Genomic DNA, 26,411 nt, shown 5'->3' with positions numbered 1-26,411 from the left:
GAACCAGCTAGTGGCATGGGAAAGGTTGAAAATATGAGAGGGAGAAGATGGAGCAAGTCCTTAAGCAGCCACAGTAGAGGGAATTCGGTGCACTGGTAGAGAAATTTAGACAGTAGGCACTTCTCCCATTGTAACAGGATGGAGAGGGAAGGATAGGCGTGCTTGGGAAAGGTCTGGTGGCAGAAAGCTGAGGGGGTTTCCTTGTGTTGACTGTTTACTCTGAGTATGGAGATAATGGAGTTGAAGATTGAGGTGAGTCTTAAAATGGTTACTGGATAGCGTGGAAGAGTTCATCTGAAAGGGCTGATGAGGGGCACCTGGGTGGCTTAGTTAAGCATCTGACTCTTGGCGTCAGCTCAGGGTTGTGAGTTCAAGCCCTGAATTGGACTCCATGTTGGATGTGGAGCCTATCTAAAAAAAAAAGAAAGAACTAATGAACCAGGAGACTAGAGGTACTGCAGCTGTTTCTGAAGTTGTTCCTTCCATGGGCATTAAATGCGAAATCAGATGAATAGAACAATATTTGTCCCTCTAACTTAACCTTGTTTTAGAAATTAAACCAGTGCCAAACACTGGGACCTGTGCTGTTGTTAAACCTGGATTCAACTGGCATTAATTTATCAGGACATTTCTCATGTAAATTTAGAAGCTGTTGGTGTGAGAGGAATACAGACCAGAGGACAACACCTAGCACATTTGACCACACACCCAACCAGGGCTTTCTCATGTTCTTTCAAGTCTAAGCATGGGGATGTGTGCTCTCAGGGATAAGCTAACCTGAGACTACTTGGCTTTCCTCCACCTGGAGAATTCTGAAAATGGTGGAAGTATGTGGATAAAGATAGAACAGTTGTTAAGAATCAAGAAATGTGTACTGGTACTTGTAGGAGAGTTCCATTTAAACCCCTCCTCCTGCCTTAAGGGTGCTGACTGTAGCCCTGGGCTGCAGATCTGCATGATCCAAAAAGATCTGCCTGAGAGAGATGGCTAAAGTGGAAATGAGAGTGATCTCACCAGAGCAGCTGACACCCAAACCATGACCAATCTCAGACCACATCCAGTATCTTCCTCCACCTACTCCTATCCCCCATCTTACAACTAGAACTACTATGGAGCCCCTTGCTCAGATGAAGACTCACACCAGTATGGTTTCTAAGTCAAGGCAGAAGCATCTAGCAGCAGGGACTGGAGAACAAGAGGGCATTAGGTATGAGTATGACAGATACCCTCTAAATAGATCTCTACCTGGTCTGACTTCCAACAAGGTGTTTGAAGTTATTCTGGGAAAACCCTGTCCCTGATGCAGGACTGGGAAAGCAGGGTCTTGGAGCCTCCTAGCATTAGCCCCTCTAGTTCCCTCACCTCCATTATATCATTTTTAGAAGATGCTGCAATCTGATTCAATCAACAGGATAAAGAATAATTATTCTCAAGCAGAAAAAGTCAAGTCAGGTAAAACTGCAGAGTTCCCAAGAACCTGACATTTGTGTCTAGGACCAAGAAAAATGTGAAGACCCCTGAAATCTACAAGATGTTGAAGAGGGGCCCAAGTCCCTGCTTGTAGAGGTGACAGGCCTGAAATCATACATGCTGTGTAAGAGACTCAACCCTGATGCATCTGTTCTTTCCAGACCTTCCCTTTGGGCTTCTTCCCAGAATTATTTTGTACAGTGGATCTTTCCACAAATTCTTTTTGGAATAATAAGCAGGTATAAAAGCCCATCATTTTTCCTGGGATAACCGTCTAGTCCACTTCTTTTGTGCTTTCAGTACAACCTTGGCACTTGCTGTGTGATGGGACTACGCAATCATCTTCAAACTGTTTTCTCAGATGCTTGCCTTTCCCAGCTCCAATATATCCTACAAACCTCTGCTAGACCCCCCCCAAAAAAAAAACCTCCCACTAATTTAATCACTCCCTTTATGTGATTTAACAATCTTTGACTGTTCACTAATAAATCCAAACACTGTTCAATCAAGTTTTCGTTTTGTACCTAACAAGACTTTTCTCTGTCCACATGGCGAAGCTGCTCTCCCACTGCCCTTCCAGTATGCTAGGTTTATCCTGGGGAAGCTATTTTAGTTTTAATATTACTTTCCGTTGCCTACAGCACTCTCCTTGTCACTTTTCTCTCAGAAGCAAACTCCACTCCTTTATGAAATCCCTAGCCTCAGAAATCCTTAATTTCTGAATACCATTGACACTGAATGAAACTGCCTTTATGTTAAATAATAAACAAGATGAAACAAGGGGAGAAGACCTGCTTCCAAGGCCTATTTGTACTTCTTTCCTAGGACTAGAAAAATAGAATGTAAGGACTTTGTCTTTACTGCCATCTACCTTCTTTCTGATTAGGTAGCCAGTGTTCTCTGGGTTTACCAGCAGGAAAAAAGGAATGTGAGGAGCACTCTGGCAACCGAGAGGGGTCCTTGGCCTATAGAGACATTGGAACTGTTCATGCTGGAGCAATGGTAATTTTGACATGTAGTAGTAGGATCAGGTAATGACTAACCTATGGAATCTTAAATGTCTCGACTTAAGCATGATCACTAATTCCAGCAACCCAAAACATACTTTTTATACTCATTAATGGTATCCTAGTAACATGCATACTTCATAATTCATTTAACATCAATAAGAAATACATCAGCAATTGACTAGTTCTTATGCACACAGCCATTCAATGACACTCCAGAAAATCCCAATAAAAAATCCATTGTTTATGGATGAACATATCCAGAATCTTCCATTGGACCAAAAATCTTTTTTTCCAGGTGAGTTTCTCTGTTCTAGGACAGTTTATCATTCAATACATGAGAACTTACTAAAAAGAATAAGAGAAACTCTGGGGACTGAAGCTTACCAAGTACATTTTCAGTACATCAGTGGTATCTCAAAACAGCACATAGTCAGAGGCAGCTGTGGACCACTGAACCCTGGGAGCCAAGCTCTGGCAAGGATGAATATGGATCGTGAAGAAATATGGACTGCGGTGACACTGCATAGCCAGCATAACAGTGAGTCTTACCTTTTTAAAAGACACTCCTTTGGGAGTCTCACCCCAGGAAAATGCATCCAAATTCAAGATATGGCACATACTTCATAGACTCCATGAAACCCATCTAGTGAATTCTTAGAGTCCAAGCCCCCAGATAGAAACCTGTTGATCTAGACTTCTACCAGATACCTACTTACTCCTAGTATTGAGAAGTCTGAGGCCTATCCCTTCCCCTTTTCCTCCTTAGATTAGGGCTATGCAGTAGGCAGGTTACAAATATTGTGAGAAGGGGGGAAATGGAGGTCACCCTGCAGCTTTGTGAGGAGTCAGTACTCCTTTAATTATTGCCTTTGATTTAGTTATTGTAGGGTTGGTCCACAGCACTGCAGGGGGTGGGAGACAAAAACTTCTTCTCAAGAGATTCCCAATGTGGGTCACAGTTGTCCAGAAGCAGAGAACACTCAAACAGTCAAATGCCCACTGGGGTGGCGGATTGGCAGTCTGTCTGCAGCATCTGTAATGTCCAGTTAAGAAAACCACCTGGAGGCTGGTATTAGCACCTTCCCTTCCAGGAAACAGGTCTGGCCATAAAACATGGAAACACTTACAAGGATAATCTGGGAATGGAGCAGTTCTCATCATAGAAAATCCCTCTTCCAAGCCTGGGCCTAGCCAAAGTAGCCATTCTGTATCAAGATCAAAGAATTGGAGAGGACTCCTTGTGACTGGGGTCTCCGTTTCATCTCATCCTTGCTGTGTCATTCTGTGGGTACTATCAGCTTAGGCCAGGTCTGAAAAGCGTCCATCACTAGTATTTGCTTGGACTGTTCTGCACAAAGATGCCCAGTAAGGAGGGAGCCAGTTCCTTGGCAGTTACTTCGGCCTTGCACAGGTGAATGACCACAGTCCTTCTGGTCCCTTATTGCACTCTTTGTATTCCAAGAACTGTGAACACAACGTTTGGAATCACTTCACAACCAGGACAGCAAATAACTGAAATAATATCCTAGCTCTGAAAAATCTTGCCTTCTGGGATCTGGAGACAAAGTATTTGTGACTACTGCTAACCACTTCTGGAGCTGCCTTGAAGCTGGCCACGAGTGATTGGAAGCCCTAATTTTCACTGAAGATCCAAACCTTAGATCACCTTTTATTTGCTTGGGACTCCTAAGGGGTCAAGGTGACAAGAGATTATAAAAAATATGCTGCAAATGCCTGTGAGCCCAGGATGTGCAGTAAGCTCAGGCCACCGCTAACTCTCCACGATGACTTGTGCACAGGCCTTGCTCAAGCACACGCAAGGGACCTACCAGGAATCATGTGCACCATTGCGCCTGCTGATGAGAACCAGGAGGTTGTGGTCCTGCAACACAAATCTGCATACACCGAAGTCTCAGGGTGGCACTTTGGACCATGCTAAGCACATCCCTTCCTGGTGTGGGCAGCAGGACAGAGGGAGATGACAACATTCAGATGAGCTCTACCACCCCACATCCAGAGCACCAGCTCACAGGCCTCATGCCAGACAACAAACATGACGGCTGGCTGATGTATCTGTCCTACTTGGGATCTCTGTGTCCCTCTTCACCTCAGTTCTGCTTGAGGATGTTCTGAACACTTCTGGCCAGAGAATAGGCAGGGCCTGCCACAAGGATCTTGAGCAGTGATTAGCCACAGCATTTAGATGGGGGAAAAGAAGACGGAATTTCCAAAAAGTAAATTTCTCTGTATTCTCGCCTAATCTTCAGAAGTTGTGTAAACAATTTTTTCTACCTTCCCCCATCATTTGCACAATTTTTGTCGAGTCCAAACGTAATTTAAAATGAGGTAGGTAGTTTCTTCTCCTCTGCTTTTGTCTTTGTGGTGACTGTCGAGGCCTGTGCCGTGAAAGCACTGGTCTCCCATGCAGGCGGAGTGCCAGGGGTGGGCACTGGTGACTGGTGGAGCGTCTCAGTTGGCTATTTTCTCAATCTCGTCCAAATCATCCGTGTCCAGTCTTTCTATTTTCTTATCTGAGGAGGAAAATGAGAAATCAGTGCGGGTCTACCATGGAGACACACACCCAGGAAAGGGACAGCACGGCAGGGAGAGAGGAAACAGCGTTCTGCCCGGCCTAGGAACAGGACCATACCTCTGGCCACAGCAGTCTTGCACTTGACCCCAAAGACTCCCGGTGCCCGAGTGAGGGACAGAGAGAGCCCTAGGTCCCTCGGCCTGGCCAGGGGGGCACTGTCCTTTGCATCCCTGACCCTGAAAACTTGCCAGGTGTGCTCTTCGAGAACTTCCATATTGTAGGAAAGGAGGGGACGTGTGACAAGGACATGGGCCTCTCTCAGGGCCACGGGAGAGCCGACTCTTCCCCCCCCTCCCTGGGGGCCATTCCCAGGCGCTCACTAAAATGCTCCTGGATTCTGTTGAGGATGTTCATGCTGTGCTTGCTGTCAACCATGTTCACTGCCAGGCCCCTCTTGCCAAAGCGGCCCGTGCGCCCGATCCGGTGCAGGTAGGTCTCGTTGTCCGGGTTCCCGTCCTTGTCCACGGGGAGGTCAAAGTTGATGACGACAGAAACCTGTTCGACATCAATACCTGCATGAAAGGCAGGTGCAGAGGAGTCAGGACAGGAGCTGAAAATCACTGCCCACCAAGTGAGGCCAACAAACACCAGCTTTGGGTGGAAGGAAGCGTCTGGGGCAGGCCGGCTCTGGGATTCGGGGACCGGGGGCATGTAGCAGAACCCAGAGGGAAAGAGAACTTAGGCAAGTGCTGACAAAATTGTGACCTCAAGAAGAGAGCCTCTGGGACGCCTGGGTGGCTCAGTGGGTTAAGGCCTCTGCCTTCGGCTTGGGTCATGATCCCAGGGTCCTGGGATTGAGCCTCGCATCGGGCTCTCTGCTCAGCAGGGAGCCTGCTTCCTCCTCTCTCAGGGAGCCTGCTTCCTCCTCTCTCTCTGCCTGCCTCTCTACCTCTGTCAAATAAATAAATAAATCTTAAAAAAAAAAAAAAAAAGAGCCTCTGCTAGACACAAGTATCAGAAAACGCAGCTGAAACCTCTGTGGGGGCCCCAAAGAGAGCAGACACCGTCCTGGGCCAGTGAGCTGCTGCTCCATGTCCTTCCAGCACATCGGCGCCTCTGGCTTCTGTGACAGTTCTCAGGTGCCGGGGAATCCAGTCTCTCCAGGAGAGAACCAAGCCCACGTGGACTCCCCCCAAACAGGCGGAGCGCCCCGTACAGGCCTCCCTGGCTACCCGGGGCCTGGCGGACAGACACGTTCTCTGCTCACCGCGGGCACACACGTTGGTGGTCACCAGCACCTTCTCTTTGCCCTCTCGGAAGCGCTCGATCACCGCAGCCCTCTGCTCCACCATCATTTCGCCACTCAGCAGCGCCACCTGGTGGCCTTCTTTGGAGAGCTCTGCTGCCAGCCAGCTCGCTGTCTTGCGGGTCTGGACAGAACAGAATTGTTTTAAATGAAGAGACTTGTTAAAGAAAAAGATAACAGCAAAAAGTGGCTTGTTGCCATTAAAAGTACATGAAGATCTGCTGAGTTCAGTCATCAGGGTAGGCTTACCAATTTCAAAAATACTTCTAGCCCTGTCATGTTTTTAGATGAATTACTTAAATCATCTTAGTGTTCCGCTAGGAAGTGTGTGGTGTAAGCCAAAGTCTTCATTCCCAAACAGTCTATATTCTTAATGTTTTATATAATTATTTCACTGGATGTTATTTGGAGTTTTTTCCAAGTTATCTCTAAGAAGTGGGACCAAAGAAGGTTCAAATCTTCAGTCTTTTCCCTCATAACTCCTTAGTTAAGTCTGAGAATACTCCCTGGGGCCGGTGGAGGTGATTGATCATTTCCTTTCTGGCCACACAGGGCAGCTGGCCCGCCTCAGCACTGAGGTGGCGCTGGCTGAGAGGAGGGGCCGGCGCACCCTCCAGAGCTGCTGCTGCCACTGCTACTCACATGGCAGAAGATCATGGCCTGAGCGATGGTGATGGCCCCATACAGGTTACACAAGGCCTGGAACTTCTCATCTCTGTTATTGCACAGCACGTAATACTGCTTGATGGTGTCCAGTGTCTCCTCCTCGCGCTTCAACTTGATAATGTTTGGGTCTGGGACCACTTTCTGGGCAAACTTCCAGACAGAGTCTTCGAAGGTGGCAGAGAAAAGCAGCATCTGGCAGTTCCTGGGCAGCATCCTGCAAGGGAAGACCCAGGTACGGGGCATGATCCCGAGTCTTTTCTGGAACGGACAGAAGACAGCGGCCCGGGGCTTGCGTGGGCTACGTGCCCAGGAAAACAGCAAAAGCGGGAGGAGAACAGCGGGGAAGAGGTGAGAGCAGCCACGGGGCAGGAATGGGGCTGGGGTTAGATTCCCTAAGTCTCCTTCCTCAACCCCAGTCAGTGCTGATGAGGAAGTGGCCCATCAAACAAATACTTCTGGAGGTACTAGATAAAGAACCCGACAGGAGCAAGAAGAGGTGTTTGAAGTAAAAGGAGAAGATGCTGCAGATCAGGAGGCTGAGAAGTTGCTCTTGACTCAAGAGTTCCTACCTCTGGATGCGGATGCTCTGATCTTGGTGGCCCTGAGTAGCTATCATCACGTCAGCCTCATCCAGAACAAACACCTTGATCTTCTTGGGGTCAATGAACTTGAGCTTGGCGCACCAGTCCAGAACAGTCCCAGGGGTGCCAATGACAATGTGCTCACTGATCTTCTGACCTCGTTCCACTGTGGAGACAAGATGTTTGCTGTGGGGATTTTCCATGGCAAAACCAGCTTTCCTCTCTGAGAAAATCTAAAGCTATGCTGTACTTTAATGTCAACTGTTTTGATGTTTGCATTAATATCTTAAAGTAAGGTTATAATATCACCACAGCTTTTAATAATGCTGAAAAGACATAGGATAGAAACAGTGACAAGATGAAAGCCTCTTCAGTAGTGTTCTTGTCCGTTCTCTGTAGTCATCCAGTTCTCTTTCAAGGAGGATCTGTTGTTATCTTTATTTCTTCTCTATCAGCATCATTCCCCTAGCCCAGGGTTACACTTCTCACAAGCAGACTTTCACCTCTCTCTCTCCGGTGCACTCTGCCCCTCAGCCATCCTGGCACCTACATCAAACAAGCCAGTTGCCTTCACACGCCCTTGCCCAGGTCAGAAAATAGGATTCATCATGAATGGCTTTGCTTTCTCAAAGAAGCACAAACTGCCTCTCTTAGGTAAAGTGCTTCCCCAAACAAGGCCCAGCGGACCATGGCACATTCTTGACTCTGTGTGGTTTGAAACTGAGATTTGCCTCTTCGTTTTGAATTACATGGCACTTATATATTGAATTTAAGTCTCTTAATTACAATCATGACCTGGCATACACAATCTCCCTCTAAATCACTGCCAAAATTTTGCCCAGATGTGAATGTTGAGTCAATTCAACCTAATAAATGCTGCTTCTTTCTTAAACCAATTACTGCCTCCCACAAAAGTTATTCAGACTCTGGCATCTAACTTCAACCCAGTTTGCAACCAATTTACGTAATAAGTGTATGATCATCTTCCACTAAGTTTTATAATTGTATTACTTTTTAGAAGCAAATTCAAGTTGGTATTAGTTGGTATTGTATGCTGAGTGGATTTGTGAGTCATAGTTACACATGTGAAAGATTCACAGCCAAACTTTCAACAGTTTTTATATTACTTAAATATTGTTAATTTGTTGCAAAACAAAAGTACGAAGATGAATAAAGAAAGAATAATAAAAACAAGCTCCAAACAAAAAACAGACTCTTAAATACAAGAACAGATTTGCCATAGGGGAGCTAGGTAGGGAGGTGAGTGAAATAGATAAGGGGGATTATCCTTTACATTTATTACACTTATTTTGATGAGAACTGAGAAAAATACAGACTTGATCTATCATTATATTATATAGCTGAAACTAATAAAACACTGTTAATTATAATTCAGTTAAAAAATTAAATGTCAGAGTTAATGGTCATGAATATTCAGGAACATTTTTATTCTTCTAATGACATTAAAAAGAAATCGGGCAATTAAACAAAACCAGAATGTACAGTATTATAAGCAATTGGTCTGGACCATTCAAAAAGTCAGAAGTAGGGGGGAGGAGGAGGTGGAGGGACTATTCTAGATTTAAAGAAACGTATGAGATACAACATCAAATGCAGTGCAGTCACACCAATTTGATCTTGGTTCAAAAACAAAACAGCCATAAAGACCATGGGACTTTTGGGACTATTAGGGAAAAATAAAAATGGACTAGATACTAGTTATTAGAGAATCTCCTATTTTCTTGGTTGTGATAAGGATTTTGTGGATATCCTGAAGAATGTACTTATTGTGGGGAACCTGGGTGGCTCAGTGGGTTAAAGCCTCTGCCTTGGCTCAAGTCATGATCCCAGGGTCTTGGGATCTAGCCCCACATCGGGCTCTCTGCTCGGCAGAGAGCCTGCTTCCTCCTCTCTCTCTGCCTGCTTCTCTGCCTACTTGTGATCTCTGTCAAATAAATAAGTAAAATCTTAGATAAAAGAAAAAAAAAAAGAATGTCCTTACTGTGAGATGCATGCTAAAGTATTTATTTAAAAAGTTTTTTTTTTAAAGATTTCCTTAAGGGACACCTCAGTGGCTCAGTCGGTTAAGCATCTGCCCTCAGCTCAGGTCATGATCCCGGGGCCCCAGAATCAAGTCCCACATGGGGCTCCTTGCTCTGCAGGGAGCCTCATTCTCCCTCTACCTGCCATTCCCTCTGCTTGTGTTCAGTCTCTCTGACAAATAAATGAATGGAATCCTTAAAAAAAAAAAAGATTTAAAAAAATTGTTTAAGTAGGCTTCACTCCGTTTGTGGAGCCCAATGTGGGACTTGAACTCACAACCCTGAGATCAAGACCTGAGCTGAAATCAAGAGTCATATGCTTAACCGACTGGTAGCCATCCAGATGCCCCAAGATTTTATTTCTAACTAATCTCTACACCCAATGTGGGGCTCAGACACAAAACCCTGAAGTCAAGAGTTACGTGCTTTCCTGAGTGAGCCAGCCAGGTGCCTCCAGGCTTAAGTATTTAGAAGTAAATACCACAATGTCTGCAATTTACTCTCAGATGGTTCCCCCAGAACATGCACACATAAAGCAAATTTAGAAAAATGTCAAGTTTTCAAGTCTAAGTGAAATGTTAATTTTTATTATTTCAACTACTGTGTATGTTTTGAAATTTTTAAAAATAGAAGTTGTGGGTGTGTGGGTGGCTCAGTCGTTAAGCATCTGCCTTCGGGTCAGGTCATGATTCCAGAGTTCTGGGATTGAGGCCCATATCGGGCTCCCTGTTCGTCGGGAAACCTGCCTCTCCCTCTCCCACTCCCCCTGCTTGTGTTCCCTCTCTCACTGTGTCTCTCTCTGTCAAATAAATAAAGTCTTTAAAAAAAAAAAAAGAAATAGAAGTTGTTAGCTTAATGAATTAGGATCACACATTCGTACTCACATTTATTGCCTCGAACAGCATAAGCTAGCTTCAGTTCAGGGTAAAATTTGCCCATCTGCTCAATCACTTTTCCTGTTTGGAGGGCGAGCTCGTAAGTTGGGGAGAGGCACAGACACTGGCAGGGAGAGAGTGCAGAGTGAGATCTCAAGGGCAGTGGGGAATCACCATCAGGACTTACTCCTCCAGCTGAGGCTAAAGATGAACATTAAAGTGCACGCCATTTGATTCTTTATGCTGCAAAGTCACAGGTTAGAACTCTGGTTGGTAAATACACTTGAAAATAGCTCTGGCTGTAGGAATACAAAACCCACATGTGAACAAGGATCTGAAATCTCAGGTGGAGATTAGCTTCCTTTTCATTTACTCGGGAAGTTCTCAGAACTTTCCAGAGGATGATAGCTGTAGATAGAAGAGGTCTTTCCTGAAAGTAAAGGTGCCAGCCTATCAGCAATATCTCAGAACTGGCAAACCGTGGAAAGGGAACAGGATGCGTGTTGCTACCAGAAGGTCAACCATATTGTTTGTGCTCGACAACGGGTTCTGTTTATGTAAAAATTAATATGCATTTTGGCTTTCAATCCATCGTATGTAATTTCTAGCTACACATCGACAGAAAATCCAAATTCACCAAGCCCTTACCTGGGGGTATCTGTTTGCAGGTTCTACTTGGCTGAGCATGGCCAACACAAAGGCAGCTGTTTTACCAGTACCAGACTGAGACTGGGCAATTAAGTTCTGTGGGCTGCACAAGAAAACATTGTTTAGGGGCTTACATCTCAAGTACCCTTTTAGTTAGTAACAGTGAAGAATAAATGAGTTTATGGTAGGAGGCTTTGATTGCTGCAGTAGTTAACACATGCTAGTCCCACAAACACCAAGCACCACAGAGAGAAGACTAGTGGAATTTAAAGCACTCTCTCTTATTCTTGACAGGGCAGCCAGTGATTCTTTTAAAATGTGAGTCAGTTCATGTCACTGCTCTGCTCAAAAGCCTTCCAGTCACTCCCTCATTTCATTCAGAGTAAAAGTGCAAATCCTTCTGCATTACAAGGTCCTACCTGATCTGGCTCCCTAGTAGTTCTCTGTTTTCAGCTCCTACCACGGGCTCCCTTACTCATCCCACTACAGAAGCCTTGGGGCTGCCCCAAAAGCAAGCCAGCCATGCCCCCGTCCCAGGGTTTCTGTACTCTGCTGGGACAGCTGTCCCCAGATGACATGTCAACTCTCTCTTCTCCTTCAAGGCTTTGCTCACACATCACCTACTTGATGAGATCATACCCTAAGCACTTGATTAAAATTGTAGCCTATTTTGAAATGCCTTAAAAATTATGTATTGGTAGATAGATATGTGATAAAGTTTGGTAAAATGTTAGTGACTGCTATCTAGATGGGGGACATATGAGTGTTCACTATAAAATCCTTTCAACTTTAGGGCACTTGAGTAGATCAGTTAACTGTCCAGCTCTTGATTTCGGCACAGGTCATGATCTCAGGGTCATGAGATCTAGCCCTTTGTGGGGCTCTGTGCTGGGTGTGGAGCCTGCTAAGATTTTCTTTCTCCCTCTCCCTCTGCTCCTCCATACCCCACTTATGTGCTCTCTCAAAAAAAAAAAAAAAAAACTTTCAACTCTGTTGGTTTTTTTTTTTTTTTTTGACAGTTTTCATAATATAATGTTGGGGGAAAACTGCAATCAGTTCCCTTGGTATTCCTGATCTCCCTTCTTATGGTTTCTTTTTCTTATTCATATTTATCATCTTTTTTTTTTATCACCTTCTTTTTTTTTTATCACCTATCACTTTTCTTTAAAAAAAAAAGGATTTTATCTATTCATTTGACCCACAGACAGAGAGCACAAGCGGGGGGAGCCCCTGATGTGGGGCTTGATCTCAGGACCCTGGAATCATGACCTGAGCTAAAGGCAGAAGCTTAACTGACTAAGCCACCCAGATCCCCCAGTATTTATCACCTTTTTTAAAAACAGCTTTTAAGTGTACAACTCAGTGGCATTAATTACATTTATAACTTATCTAACAAACAATACACTATATATCTTATTTATTTATTTATTATCTTATTTATTTTTAATAAAAATAAATGATCTATACTCCAGACCACGCTCCTTAAAGACAGGAATTTTGGTCTGTTTTGTTTTCTAATGTAACCAAGTGCCTAGAATAGTATCTGTTACACACCTGCACTCAATACATATTTGTTAATGAAGAGAGGTACTAGATAATTCTCTCAGGTCTCTTCTAACATTGATGATTTTAAAAATTGAACATACTTAAGAGATGCATAAATGGAGTATTTGTTTCACACTGGTCATTCGCTTTTTATAGATCCCAGTGCTTTCATCGATGCTCAAAATGTCAAGTTAAAAAGAGACATTATTTGGGGCGCATGGGTGGCTCAGGGGGTTAAGCCTCTGCCTTTGGTTCAGGTCATGATCTTGGGGTCCTGGGATCGAGTCCCACATCGGCGCGCTCTCCTCTCTCTCTGCCTGCCTCTCTGCCTACTTGTGAGTTCTCTCTGTCAAATAAATAAAATCTTAAAAAAAAAAAAAGACATTATTCATCATGAAAAAAGTCACTAATTGCTTCCCAGGCTTCTGGCTAAGATCAAGTGAAAAAAGGCACAGTTTTGACACAGAACAAAGAAAACTTTAATATAGACCTAAAATTTCTATTTTTAGACTCTGTGAAAGTAGTTTCGGGATTTAGGATCAGATGCAGTACAACTTTCCATAATCATATATAATGTAGGGATCAGTTTTTATAAAAAGCTCCACATGCTCTTGAATCTTGTTGCTCAAAATGTGGTCTAAAACTAGTAGCATCAGCATCACTTAGAAGTTTCTAGGAAATAGTGAACCTCAGAGGGACTGAAATGAGGATCTGCATTTTAATAAATTCCTAAGAGATTCATGTGCCTATGAAAGTATGAAAAGCACTGCACTACAAAACAACCTTGGTAATTACCCTATTCTGACCTCCCAGAACCCTGTTTGGTTTTTGCTTACTGTTTCTGACACAATAAATTCTATCTATCCATGTAATGAAAGCAAGGTGTGTATGAATGATAAATGTTTATTTACCAACATAGGATGATCATCTCACTAAGTTTTTTAAAAAGCACGTAAGATTTTATATGGCTCCGTTTTTTAAATAAGGTATAAATATGTGAGTTTTTTTTTAAAAAGTCTAGAAGTCTCCAAATGTTAGTATAGTAGGTTGGGGAAGATTACAAACAATTTTTCTTATTTTTAAATTATTTTCTAACTTTTCTAAAATAAACATGTGTTCCTAGTATAGATTTTTAAAATAATAGAAATTTTAAAAAACGGAAAATTAAAAATGGGGTAGAGTTCTATCAGGACACATACGGCTCAGCAAGCATCAAAGGCAGTGCGTTCTCTTGTATCTTGGATGGACGGTTGAAGCCCATGGCATAGACTCCCTGGAGAAGCTGTGGTTTCCTGGGAAAACAGTTAAAGATGAAAGTCACCAGCTCTTTGGTTGAGGAAAGAAGCCAGATATCCGAGGGATTTTTTTTTTCTCTTTCTTACTATTGTTACACAGTTTATTTACAATTAATAATACTTGAACTGTGCACTTTGCACAATTCACTTTAGCTAGAAATTTTACTTAATAGCCCAAAGTAGCTAAATTCTTTGATTAAATTTGTATTGGCTGGCAGCAGCTCTTTCTGCCCATGGATCCTGTGCTCCTCCTTTAATAAAATCACCTTTTATACCAATAAATAAAGTAAAAAGATAAACTTGTATTAGCTAAAAATGTTCTGCTGTGATAAAAAAAAAAAGTGTGTGTGTGTACACGTATGTACACGTACTAACAATGTTAATCTGTATCTAACACAAAGGGGAGAGTCAGAAAGTAATCACTCACAGCCGAAGCTCCTCAAAGGACTTCACGGAGTAGAGCGGCGAGTTCGGGTCCCGCTGCAGGACTTCCACCTGGTTTGTGTTATCCACCAGGTTGCTTCGGATCAGCTTGTTGAGTAAGGACTGAGCAGCTCTGTCCTCTGTCAGGAAAAAGAGAGGAAAGAATTTTTTTTTTTAAGCAAAGAATTTTTAAAGGCCATGAAATCCACCATGAGCTCATCTGAATTCGCTTTTCATTGGCATTTTAAGCACTTACATGTATGTATGCTAGGACTTATAATTCAGGGTATATCATAGTTTTGATTTATAAATAGAATTAAAATTGCTTTATTAAAGAAAAAGGTTTTGATACTGATGTCATACATTGGGGCCTCCTATTCCTCTCCAGGACTCTCTTCCAAGCCCTCCTTTCTGGAGGTTATCTATTCTTCCTTCCTATGTAAACCCAAGTATTGACTCCCTCCTTCGTGCTCAATAGAACATTGAAAATTATTAGCTTGGCCAGCATATCTCAACAATGAAAAAAAAAAAAACCCAGAAATTAACAAAGTTTGTATCTTGATATCATATAAGTTGTTTGTATGTTGTTATCCACTTTTAATGTGTTCAAGTAGCATTAACTTTAGTAGACAATGGCGATTCAACTTAAAATTTCTTTTATAATGCCCTGTAAAAGATCATCATTCAGGGCTTATTTCCTGCTGCTGCTGCTGAAGTCCATCAGTTGTTCAAAGTAAAATTTCTTTAAAATGTAACCACTGAGAATTCCTTCACCAGCAACCATGTTGGAGTGTTAGCAATATGACTCCCTTTAAAGTCAAGCCAAGTTGGGTCTAAAAATGAAGCCTGGTAACAATCTATTGTCTTAAGATGGTGGAATCTCATGGGTATAGCTCTAGGCTGTTACCTTTCTCTTCTTCATCTGCCTTCTCTGCATTAGCATTGGTCTTGACAACAGCACCTTTATCAGACACAAAGTGGCCGTCATTCAATATCACATACTATACCCAACAGCAGAGACAGTTCAGATTCTATGAGACACTAGAAATGTAAAAGGCCTGGGGAGCAGAACAATAAATGAAGAAACCAAGCCACAGATGAAACCATTTTATTGTTCTTAAATAAACAAAGGTATGAAACAGTGTTGCTTATATGCAGTTCTTTCCTATTCCGAGTCCTCTCACGGTACATCAAACACTAATGGGACTTTCCCTCATAGCATCAGTATTTCTGAAATGTTATAGAAAGATGATCACAGCAGGCAATGATCACAAACCACCTTGATGCTAAACAGAGGAAATCTGTGCAAACTGTATTTCATCAGTTTTGAACACTATAATGCCATTAATATTCTATGTATATAAATTGTTTAATAGAAATGTATTTTCACACAACATTGTAGGTACGAAAAAATTACAGAAAAAGATTGTAAATGAATTTGGAATGAGGTAAGTGTTACTACCCCCCGCCCACTATATGTACATCAATGAAAATTTAATGGAAATCTTGGATTTGGGTAGATACGATTTCAGAATGACAATAGGTTAACTCTCAGGTTGTTCATACTTTGTATATTCTCATGGTCAGCAATAAGTTTGGTAATAAGTAAGTCACTTAGGCATCCTATTTTTAGTATATGTGCTGCCGAAGCGAGCACATCACTTAGGCATCCTGTGCTTATTTTAAGCACAATACAAAGCAAAACAATCCAGTTTAGTTCCTAAATCAAATGACTGCCAGTATCTGCCAGCCCCCTACTTGTACATACACAACTTTTTTTCCAGAGAGTTATGTCAAAGCAGAAATACTAAAGGAAATCACATTTGTTTTCAAACTAGCTTTTACTCACCATTGGCATCTGGTTTGATTTTCTCTTCCTTAAGATGCAAGCTGCTCAACTAAATGGAGAATATGGGGGGAGGGGGGAAAGTGTCAGGAAAATCACTTAAAAGATTTTGTATCAACAGAGCCTCCCCAGTGAAGCTGGGGAGAAACGAGCCACTCTCAAGATCTGTTCATTAAGTTGTTCTGCCAGGCTCCTTTAGTCAACTAAATGTTTGAGTGAAAATAAACAAAATTTCCCATAAACACAGCAGTAGGAAAAAACTGGTTACACAAATGACTCAAAATCCACACTTCCTAATTACAGTCCCTAGAGAAAATTATAGTTTATGAGTTTGCTTAATGCCCTGATTACAAAGACTTTCTCAGTAGAATACCATTTGTCATTCTCTCATATTCCAAACGACAGGAAAATTTAAAAGATACTGGAAAATGCAGTCACACTTCAGAGAACTTCAGGGGGGAGGGCTGCAACAAAAACCGTGTGTGGGTGGGAGTCTGCTCCCTTGCACTGTAGGTTTGAGCTGCAGGACCACAATGTGCAGATACGCGCCCTCATATTCAGGTTGCCTTGTTTTTTGCCTTGTGGTGGAAGTCTAATATTTTAAACTGAGAGCAGTGTGGGGCATCGTGGCACACTGTGTAATCAAAATACCTAGCTGAAGTGGGAATACAAAGGAAGGGACAGAGCAAAGAGACATTTCAAAGAATTATTAGGACTTTGATCAAAGACCATAAATTAGGCATATTGTGATGGGACTTTTCTCCTCTATTAGAAAGAAAATATACTTTTGTCCCTTATACCTCATAAATGCTAGGGGTAGGGGAGAAAATACCTTAAAGACAGGAATATTTTTATTTAATTGATCTTTGGATCTAGCACAAAGCAGGTGCTCTAATCATAAAATATTAAGTGGGGCTTAGGACCTCATCTAGTGATGGGTAACAATGAAAATGGCTATTTTTTTTCTTTTTCTTTTTTAAAGAGTAGTCATTTCTTTCTTTTTTTTTTTAAGATTTTATTTATTATTTGACAGAGAGATCACAAGTAGACAGAGAGGCAGGCAGAGAGAGAGAGAGGGAAAAATGGGTATTTCTTAAAGCACCACCTACACTGTTGGTTTATGTTTTCGGGTTCATTCTGTCTTTCCTCTAAGTCCGGGAAAGGCAAGAGAATGAAACAAATGTCTGTTTTTTGGTTTGTTTGATTGTTTGTTTCTAAAAGATTTTATTTATTTGACAGAGATCACAGGTAGGCAGAGAGGCAGGCAGAGAGAGAGGAAGGGAAGCAGGCTCCCTGTTTCACAGAGAGCCCGAAGCGGGGCTCGATCCCAAGACCCTAGGATCATGACCTGAGCCGAAGGCAGAGGCTTTAACCCACTGAGCCACCCAGGTGCCCCACAAATGTCTGTTTTAATAGATGGTTAGGATTAGGGTTGGAGGAACTACACTTCTTTTGTTGCCAACTGAAAAGGGAGTTTCTGGTGTCTCTGCTTTGGTGTTAGGGGAGGGAGAAGTAGGGGGGAACATATTGGAGAGACTAGCAAGAAAGGAAATTGGCAAAAAAAGGAAATCATTGGGACACCTGGGAGGCTCAGTGGGCTAAAGCCTCTGCCTTCAGGGGCGCCTGGGTGGCTCAGTGGGTTAAGCCTCTGCCTTCGGCTCAGGTCATGATCTCAGGGTCCTGGGATCAAGCCCCACGTCGGGCTCTCTGCTGAGGAGGGAGCCTGCTTCCCTTTCTCTGTCTCTCTCTCTGCCTGCCTCTCCATCTACTTGTGATCTCTCTCTGTCAAATAAATAAATAAAATCTTTAAAAAAAAAAAAAAAGCCTCTGTCTTCAGCTCAGGTCATGATCCCAGAGTGCTGGGATCAAGCCCCACATTGGGCTCTCTGCTTAGCAAGGAGTCTGCCTCCCTTCCCCTCTCTCTGCCTGCCTCTCTGCCTGCTTGCGATCTTGTCTGTGAAATAAATAAATAAAATCTTAAAAGAAAGAAAGAAAGAAAGGACATCATCAGAAAACAGTAAAAATCCTTCCTTAATTCCAAATGATAGCAAACACACTAACAGATAATGAATATGAAGGGACCAGCGCAGTGCCTGATACACAGTAGGTGTTAAATATATTTTAATCTTCTCTAAAGCACTTCTCCATATCCTGCTGACAAACCCTGTTTTAAGTATAGTATCCACATCTATTGAGAGGGAGAGAGAGAGAGTGCGCAAGGTGAGAACAGAGAGACAGCGAGTCTAGACAGACTGCCTGACTTACTGGCAATACCTCCAACAGTAAACTTAATAGTACTCACTCCTAGGGTGAAAATTGCTAGCTAAAGCAAATGACAGGGCTGAGGTATAAATGAGTTACAAACATCTATTACAAAAAATTTTAATAATGATAAAAGGGACAAACCATTGTTTTGTTGATACATTGTTCAAACTGAAGTTAACAGTAAACAAAGTTAACAGTTAAAGTAACTAAATGCAATATGTAGTAAAGTTGTTAGCGACAATGTAAATGAAACCAGTAGATGTTTTGATTACAACGTATCAGGATTCTGTAGAGGGTCCAGCGAATCTAAAAACAAACTCCTCCCTTGGCTATAAGGACCTTAAAGCCTGTAAAGCAGAGACAGTGACGTCTGTTTTACCCAGTGCAATGTCAGTGAACTGAACGCTGAAACTTGTATTGAAAGTACAGTTAGATACCTTATTTGCCGTTTACTTGGACCAAAAAGGAGAAACCAGTTTCTTTTGCAACTTCATCAGAAACCATTTTGAAATTAACCGAAAGGCAAAAAAGCAAAAACATCCACTTTGTAATACCCACATTTTCAATGCCTTTAATACTTTAGTTTTTAAGATATGTTAAAATAATTGAAAACTCTACAGTAACACACTACATTTTATTCAAAAGCTACTTGAGAAAGCATTCTTGAGACATAAAAGATTTAATAGTGAACTATAGAGAACAGGGATTATCTCTGCCAAAATGGTGAAGTAGAGGATATAGTCATACTCATCAGTTTTCTTATCTGTTTGCCCTCCTCTAAAAAGAAATTTCCCAATGGAACAGAAGGGGAACAAAGACAGGAGCCACTGGGGGATGAAGAAATAAATAAAAATAGAATCTAGTATTTTCTTACCTACAATAAATAAGGAATGAAGCTTAATATTTAAAATACAGTAACTAGGGACGCCTGGGTGGCTCAGTTGGTTAAGCAGCTGCCTTTGGCTCAGGTCATGATCCCAGCGTCCTGGGATCGAGTCCCACATGGGGCTCCTTGCTTGGCAGGGAGCCTGCTTCTCCCTCTGCCTCTAGCCTGCCACTCTGTCTGCCTGTGCTTACTCTCTCTCTCTCTCTCTCTCTAACAAATAAATAAAATCTTAAAAAAAAAAAAATACAGGGGCACCTGGGTGGCTCAGTGGGTTAAGCTGCTGCCTTCGGCTCAGGTCATGATCTCAGGGTCCTGGGATCGAGTCCTGCATCGGGCTCCCTCCTCGGCAGGGAGCCTGCTTCCCCCCCTCTCTCTCTGCCTGCCTCTCTGTCTACTGTGATCTCTCTCTGTCAAATAAATAAATAAATAAATAAAATTTTTTAAAAAAATACAGTAACTATGCACTAAACACATCAGTGTTACCTATGTCATGCAGTGTCCTCAGTGAGAGTTCCATGAGGCAGAGGGTAATAGAGGCTTCTTTACTCATTTGCTCAGTTTTGGAAAATTGTGATCTAATTTACCTGTGCATGGTTAAGTAGATTCACAAGTCTTATCCAGGTTCAACTATCTCATCCATACAATATGGACAAGTAATTTAAAAGATTCCTGCAGGGCACCTGGATGGCTCAGTTAGTGAAGCATCTGCCTTTGGCTCAGGTCATGATCCTAGGGTCCTGGAATCCAGCCCCATATTGGGCTCCCTGCTCAGCAGGAAGCCTGCTTCTCCCCCTCCCCAACTTCCTCTCTTGCTGTCACTCACTCAAATAAATAAAATCTTAAAAAAAAGATTCCTGCATTGGAACTGTGATTTATACATAATAACAACAACTGCTATTACTTACATTGCACATATAACAGGCATGTCCATAACTCAATGAGGTAGGTATTATGATTATCTCCATTTTACAGATGTGGAAACCAAGGCACATAAAGATTAAACAATTTTCCCAAAGTCATAGAACTAGTAAACCATGGACCTACAATACAAATCCTAGACTGTCTGGCTATAAAGGTTAAAGTTTTAACCTCTACGCAATAGTGCCTGTCATAGATAATACTAATCTCATAGAAAGCAATTATTTTAAGGGTGATACAATGGTGCAGCCACTTTGGAAAAGTCTGACAATTCCTCAAAAGTTAAACGTAGAGTTACATAATCCAGTAATGCCACTTGTGGGTGTATACCCAAGAGATTTGAAAATAAAGGTCCATACAAAAACTTGTACATGAATAATCATGGCAACATTATTCATAACTAAAAAGTAGAAACAATCGAAATGCTCATCAATGGACACTGATAAGCAGAGAAATAAAATGTGATATATCTAGACAATGGAATATTATTTGGCAATAAAAAGGAATGATACCTACTGCAACATGGATGAACTTTGAAAACATTATGCTACGTGAAAGCAGCCAGACACAACAGAACACATATTGTATGATTCAACTTATATAAAATATCCAGAATAGACAAATCTCAAGAGACAGAAAACAAATCATCAGTTGCCAGAGAAGGGTGGGGAGAAGGGAATGAATGCGAAAGTTTAAGGGAACTTTGGGCAGTGGTGGAAATGTTTCGTACCTTTATTGTGGTGATGGTTACACAACTGAATGCCTTTGTCAAAATTCAAAGAACAAGGTGAGTTTTATTGTATTTATTTATTTTTTACAAGGTGAGTTTTAATATATGTAAATTTTACCTCAACAAACTTGACTTAATGATTGGGCCACTCTGAGATACCCAACAGTCAACTAGTAGGAATTCTTGAAAGAGCAAAGAAAAAACAAAGGGGGAGAAACAAAAAATGAAATTTTTGAAAATTTCTCATAACTGAAGGATAAGAATTTTCCAGATTGAAAGGACCCACCCAGGGGCACCAGGCAGGCTCAGTTGGAGGACCATCCAACTCTTGATCTTGGGAGTGTGTGTTCAAGCCCCACACTGGGTATAGAGATTACTTAAAAGTAAAGTCTTTAAAAAAAAGGATATATCCAGTGCCCAGCAAAATGGATGAAGACAGACCCATACCAGTTATCAGGAATGTTCTGTATACTGGAAGCAAACAGAAGATTGTTCAAGTTTACAAAGGGAAAAACAGGTCACATAAGGAATCAGAATGGTCTCAGATATCTCAGTAACCAATCAAGTCTAAAAGGCAATGAAACAATGCCTTTAAAAATTATTAGGAAATTAATTTCCAACCTACAGCTCTACACCCAGCTATAATACTATCCAAGTGACAGGGCAAGATAAGGTATTTCCAGAAATGCAACAGTATCAAAAAAAACAAAACAACAACAACAACAATACTTCTGATACACTTCCAGAAAGCTGATGAATGGTTTCACCAAATCAGTAAAGATGAAAAGAGGGGATCCAACACAAGAGAAGAGTGAATCCCCAGAATGAAGGCGAAGGGAAATCTGCCCTGGTCCCTCCAGTCCCTGAAATGAGTTCTGCTCTAAGCACAGGGAGAACTAGTCCAATATGAAGCAGGCTGAAAGACCTGGGGGAAACAGAATTAATAGAATACTTTTTTTTAGGGTGCCTGGGTGGCTCAGTGGGTTAAAGCCTCTGCCTTCCACTCAGGTCATGATCCCAGGGTTCTGGGATCAAGCCCCACATCGGGCTCTCTCCTCCACAGGGAGCCTGCTTCCTCCTCTCTCTCTCTCTGCCTGCCTCTCTGCCTACTTATGATCTCTGTCAAATAAATAAATAAAATCTTCAAAAAATACTTTTTTTAATGAGAGATTTTATTTACTTACATATTTTAGAAAGAAAGAGAGTGGGAGAGGTGGGGGAGGAAGCAGATGGAGAAAGAAAAAGAATTTTAAGCAGACTACATGCTGAGTGCAGATCCCCATGAGGGGATCGATCTCACCACCCCAAGCTCATGACCTGAGCTGAAATCAAGAGTCATAGGTTTAACTGACTGAGCCACCTAGGGGCTCCAAACTAATACTTAATGTGTTTGAACATCCTGAGATAAACTAAACAATTAGCAAAGAGCTTGGGGTTGAGTTGGTGATAAGTACAAAAAACATGAAGCAAAAATGCAAGACAATTACAAATTCCAGGGAAAAACAAAGTTTTATAGGAAAGTAAAAGTATAAGTTACTAGTAATGTAAACATGAAATACTGATCTAAATGAAATTATAATATAATGAAAAGGTAGGGAGTGGGAAGGTGTGCATGGGTGGTGGAGAAAGTATGGAGAAAGAATAAGAATCAGTAAATAGGCTAAACTGAAAGTTCAAAAACTAGCATAACATGCTATTCGGAGAACAAGGAGGTCAATGATGTAAATCACCTCCAACAGAACTATTAGTTGTCTCTGAGGAGGAAAAAAAATGGTGGTGGTGGAACCAGTTTTTAGAAGTGTGACTTGGGGCACCTGGGTGGCTCAGTTGGTTGAGCCTCTGCCTTCCACTGGGGCCATGATCCCAGGGTCCTGGAAACAAGCCCCATGTCGGGCTCCCTGCTCCGTGAGAGCCTGCTTCTCCCTCTCTCTGCCGCTCCCTCTGCTTGTTCTCTCCCCCACCACCCCGCTCCGTCTGTCAAATAAATAAAACCTTTTAAAAATTCTAAAACTATTTGACTCTTTGAATTATGTGCATATAATCTATTATCAGTTATACAATAAGACCAAGTCCTTGTTCTCAAGAAATTCACAGATACAAGGCCTAACAGAAATAGGTTCAAATCATTATCAGAACTTAAGAGTGTTGAAGTAGAAGGAATTAATTCTACATAGTCATGTTTAAGTCGTATCTTGATAGCTGTGTGTGAGCCCCGAACAAAGTTAGGTGAGAAGAGGATTTACTTACTGACTACCGGGCCCACAGAGTAGGTCATTCATCATCACTAAGCAAGCAAAGAAGTACACAAAGAGGAGTAAGCCACGGTCACAGAGCCCAGAAAGCTCAGAATCCAGAGGCGGAGAAAGACACAAAGGTGATTAAACTCCCCAGTGGGGAGAGTGCAATCTACAATTAGTCTTGATTCCAGGAAGACAGGCGGCTGGGCTCTTCATCCATGGGAGTACTCACCTGCTCTTACGTAACCCAGGAGGCGGGTGGATAAACAAAGCCAGCTCAGGGTCCAGGCTCCATCCTCCATCCTCAAACGCATCCCATACCCGTCCTGACCAAAGTAGTGAGTGTCTTATCCGGGGATGATCCCCCGCCAAACCTGACCCCCTGACCCTTTTACGGCTGAAGTCAACTCACCGACTCCGCCGCCGCCTCCTGTTCGTCCACTGCCAGGGCCCACGAATCGGTGGCCATGGTTCCAGGCGCTGGAGTGACTGACTCGCTGGCTGGGGCGGCGCGATCGTGGACTCTCCCGGGTCGCCGTAAGCCCAGCTCCAGCCCCACCAAGGGAGAAGTCATTCGCTCAGCCGCTGAGGAGCGGAAGTGGCGCGCCGCGGTGACGTAGGACTCTGCGCCCACCCAGCCGCCTCGCCCACTTCGAGCTGTAACTTCCACCGCTTTCAGAGCCCCCGACCTAACCCTTGGTTAGCTCACGCTCTTTTATAACGTCCGGAAACGCTGGCTGCCAACTGGCTCTCCGCCGCACGAGCAAAACCATATTCCCACCCAGCACGCCGGCATAGAAGCTCATATAGATTGAATATGTCAAAACGCAGAACCATTACAGATAGAGTAGCCACCAAAAGCGTATTGGAACATCTTTTTCTCTTCAGGTTGGTATTTTTCAGTGCCCAAGGATTGGCAACCAGCCATGTCAAACACCATTTGGTTAAAAATTTGTCCCGTAGACTATGTGGCAATACCACTTACAGGAATTTCACCTTCAAAAATACTCAAGGTGCTAGGGAAATGCGTTCCAGGTGAAGGATCGGAAACTAGAAAAAGCAAAGAGGTTTGAGTCTGAAGGACACAATTCCTGCGGGGATTGACAAGAGCCGGGGATGAAGAGATTGGTAGTAGGTAGAGGGAAAGGGCCATGCAAAGCCGCTTAATGAGCAAATTAGTTCATTCCAGGGAACTCTTCCCCATCTGTCATGACTTTTGGAGGTACCTGTGCCTGGGTTGCAATCCCAGCGCTGGCTGCATGGTTGGGAGAATTTTTTTTTATTTTTTTTATTATTTTTTTTTTTAAAGATTTTATTTATTTGAGAGAGAGAGACAGTGAGAGAGAGCATGAGCGAGGAGAAGGTCAGAGAGCGAAGCAGACTCCCCATGGAGCTGGGAGCCTGATGTGGGACTCGATCCCGGGACTCCAGGATCACGCCCTGAGCCGAAGGCAGTCGTCCAACCAACTGAGCCACCCAGGCGTCCCTAGGGAGAATTTTTTTTTAAAGGAAAAAATATCTTGGGCTTTTAGAAGAGGTAAAATAAGGATTAAATGTGACACTCGCTTTCCCTTAACTGGAAATAAACAAGGTCCCCTCCCCTTGTTACTTAACTAGAAAGAAGCTGGGTATTTTCCTGCAAGCTGAGAAAATGAATCCCCACTTGTTTGCCGCTGTTCTACTCCAGTGAATTAATTTCAAGCAGTAGTGGGCTCTATCTGGAATTTGACCTGTAGAGTGTAAGAATGTTCAGGAAAGGGTAAAATAGTTCCAAACGATACTCTGCCATGATTCTTTTTCTCTTGTACCCTTGCAGGGGTTAATTTGGTGAAGATTTTTTGGGAACCTATAGGGGAGGATATGCAAAAAGAAAAAGGCACACACACAGCCAGGGAAGCCACGACATACATCTCATCGTATTCAGAAGCAATTCTAGGAATATTTTGCCGGCAAAATTAGATTGATCACAGGACCAATGGAGGTTAAGGATTTTTACGTTAAAAAAGAAATCATCCAAGGTGCAGGACTATATACAATAGGATTCACTTGTGAAAAAGAAAACCCTCATGTGCTTGTAGATACTATAGAAAATGTATGAGACACACAAATCTGTTAACAGTAGTTGCTTCTTGCGAGGGATCTAGAAATGTGGGGTGAGAGAAGACTTCCTTTTCGTTGTGTACACTTCATCCTCTGAAATTTAGTTTCCATGTGCATGTTTTCCTTTTAAGATTGTATTTCAGGGGTGCCTGGGTGGCTGATTCAGTTAAGCGTCTGCTTTCAGCTCAAGTCATGATCCCAGAGTCCTGGGAGCTCCCTGCTCAGCCAGGAGTCTGCTTCTCCCTCTCCCTCTGCTTCTTTCCCCACTTGTGCACTCTCTCTCTGTCTCAAATAAATCATTAAAAAATAAATTTGTATTTTAGACAAACAAAAAAGGGAATAATACAATGAACATCTAGGTTCCCACCTTAGGGCTTAAGAAAAAAAAAAACAATTAAGATTTGATTGAAGCCCCCTGTAGGACCATCCCTAAACACAGAAGCTGTCCTGAATTTGGTGCTTATCCTTCTCATAAATGCTTTTTATCGGGACGCCTGGGTGGCTCAGTTGGTTAAGCAGCTGCCTTCGGGTCAGGTCATGATCCCAGCGTCCTGGGATCGAGTCCCACATCGGGCTCCTTGCTCGGCAGGAAGCCTGCTTCTCCCTCTGCCTCTGCCTGCCTCTCTGTCTGCCTGTGCTCGCTCTCTCTCCCTCTCTCTCTGACAAATAAATAAAGAAAATCTTTAAAAAAAATGCTTTTTATCATGTGTTGCTTTCTCTATTTAAAAACAAACAAGCCAGGGGTGCCTGGGTGACTCAGTGGGTTAAGCCTCTGCCTTTGGCTCAGGTCATGATCCCAGGGTCCTGGGATTGAGCCCCGCATCAGGCTCTCTGCTCAGCGGGGAGCCCGCTTCCCTCTCTCTCTGCCTACTTGTAAAATAAATAAATTTGATAACTAACTAAATAAATAAGTCTGTCAAATAAATAAATAAAATCTAAAAAAAAAAACCACCCAAATTTAATAAGCATCAGGATGCTAAGTTTTCCTGTCTCCATCTGCAGATACCAGCTCAACGTGAGACACCTGCTAAGAAG

At 42.6% G+C, this 26,411-nt stretch overlaps 1 protein-coding gene across 3 annotated transcripts; it reads right to left on the bottom strand.

The window, feature by feature from the left end:
• Positions 1 to 1,903: 1,903 nt before the first annotated feature.
• Positions 1,904 to 23,875, bottom strand: DDX19B (DEAD-box helicase 19B). 3 transcript variants are annotated; one of them, XM_044255747.1, is made up of 12 exons: positions 23,689 to 23,875; positions 16,244 to 16,292; positions 15,302 to 15,355; positions 14,399 to 14,534; positions 13,876 to 13,968; positions 11,132 to 11,234; positions 10,493 to 10,607; positions 7,555 to 7,732; positions 6,962 to 7,199; positions 6,281 to 6,443; positions 5,394 to 5,585; positions 1,904 to 5,011 (listed from the first exon to the last, which is right to left on the bottom strand). In XM_044255747.1, the coding sequence occupies exons 1-12, from the start codon at positions 23,848 to 23,850 to the stop codon at positions 4,950 to 4,952; spliced, it is 1,545 nt and encodes a 514-aa protein (XP_044111682.1). In that variant the 5' UTR covers positions 23,851 to 23,875; the 3' UTR covers positions 1,904 to 4,949. The 3 variants fall into 3 exon arrangements, with proteins under 3 accessions (XP_044111682.1, XP_044111683.1, XP_044111684.1); XM_044255748.1 differs by lacking the exon at positions 16,244 to 16,292 and having other exon boundaries at positions 23,689 to 23,854; XM_044255749.1 differs by lacking the exons at positions 15,302 to 15,355; positions 16,244 to 16,292 and having other exon boundaries at positions 23,689 to 23,854.
• Between the last annotated feature and the right edge of the window lie 2,536 nt (positions 23,876 to 26,411).

This window comes from Neovison vison, chromosome 7, assembly GCF_020171115.1.
Source record: "Neovison vison isolate M4711 chromosome 7, ASM_NN_V1, whole genome shotgun sequence".
Classification (NCBI taxonomy): domain Eukaryota; kingdom Metazoa; phylum Chordata; class Mammalia; order Carnivora; family Mustelidae; genus Neogale; species Neogale vison.
Note: the sequence above shows the minus strand (reverse complement) of the source record. Positions and strands in the feature narration are given on the sequence as shown.

Excerpts from the sequence above, each read along its gene's own strand:
- DDX19B (XM_044255747.1), bottom strand. The coding sequence starts at position 23,850 with ATGACTTCTCCCTTGGTGGGGCTGGAGCTGGGCTTACGGCGACCCGGG. Across the intron at positions 5,586-6,280 it reads CACCAACGTGTGTGCCCGCG|GTATTGATGTCGAACAGGTT; the intron begins GTGAGCAGAGAA and ends CCTTTCATGCAG. Across the intron at positions 5,012-5,393 it reads CAGAATCCAGGAGCATTTTA|ATAAGAAAATAGAAAGACTG; the intron begins GTGAGCGCCTGG and ends TTTCCTCCTCAG.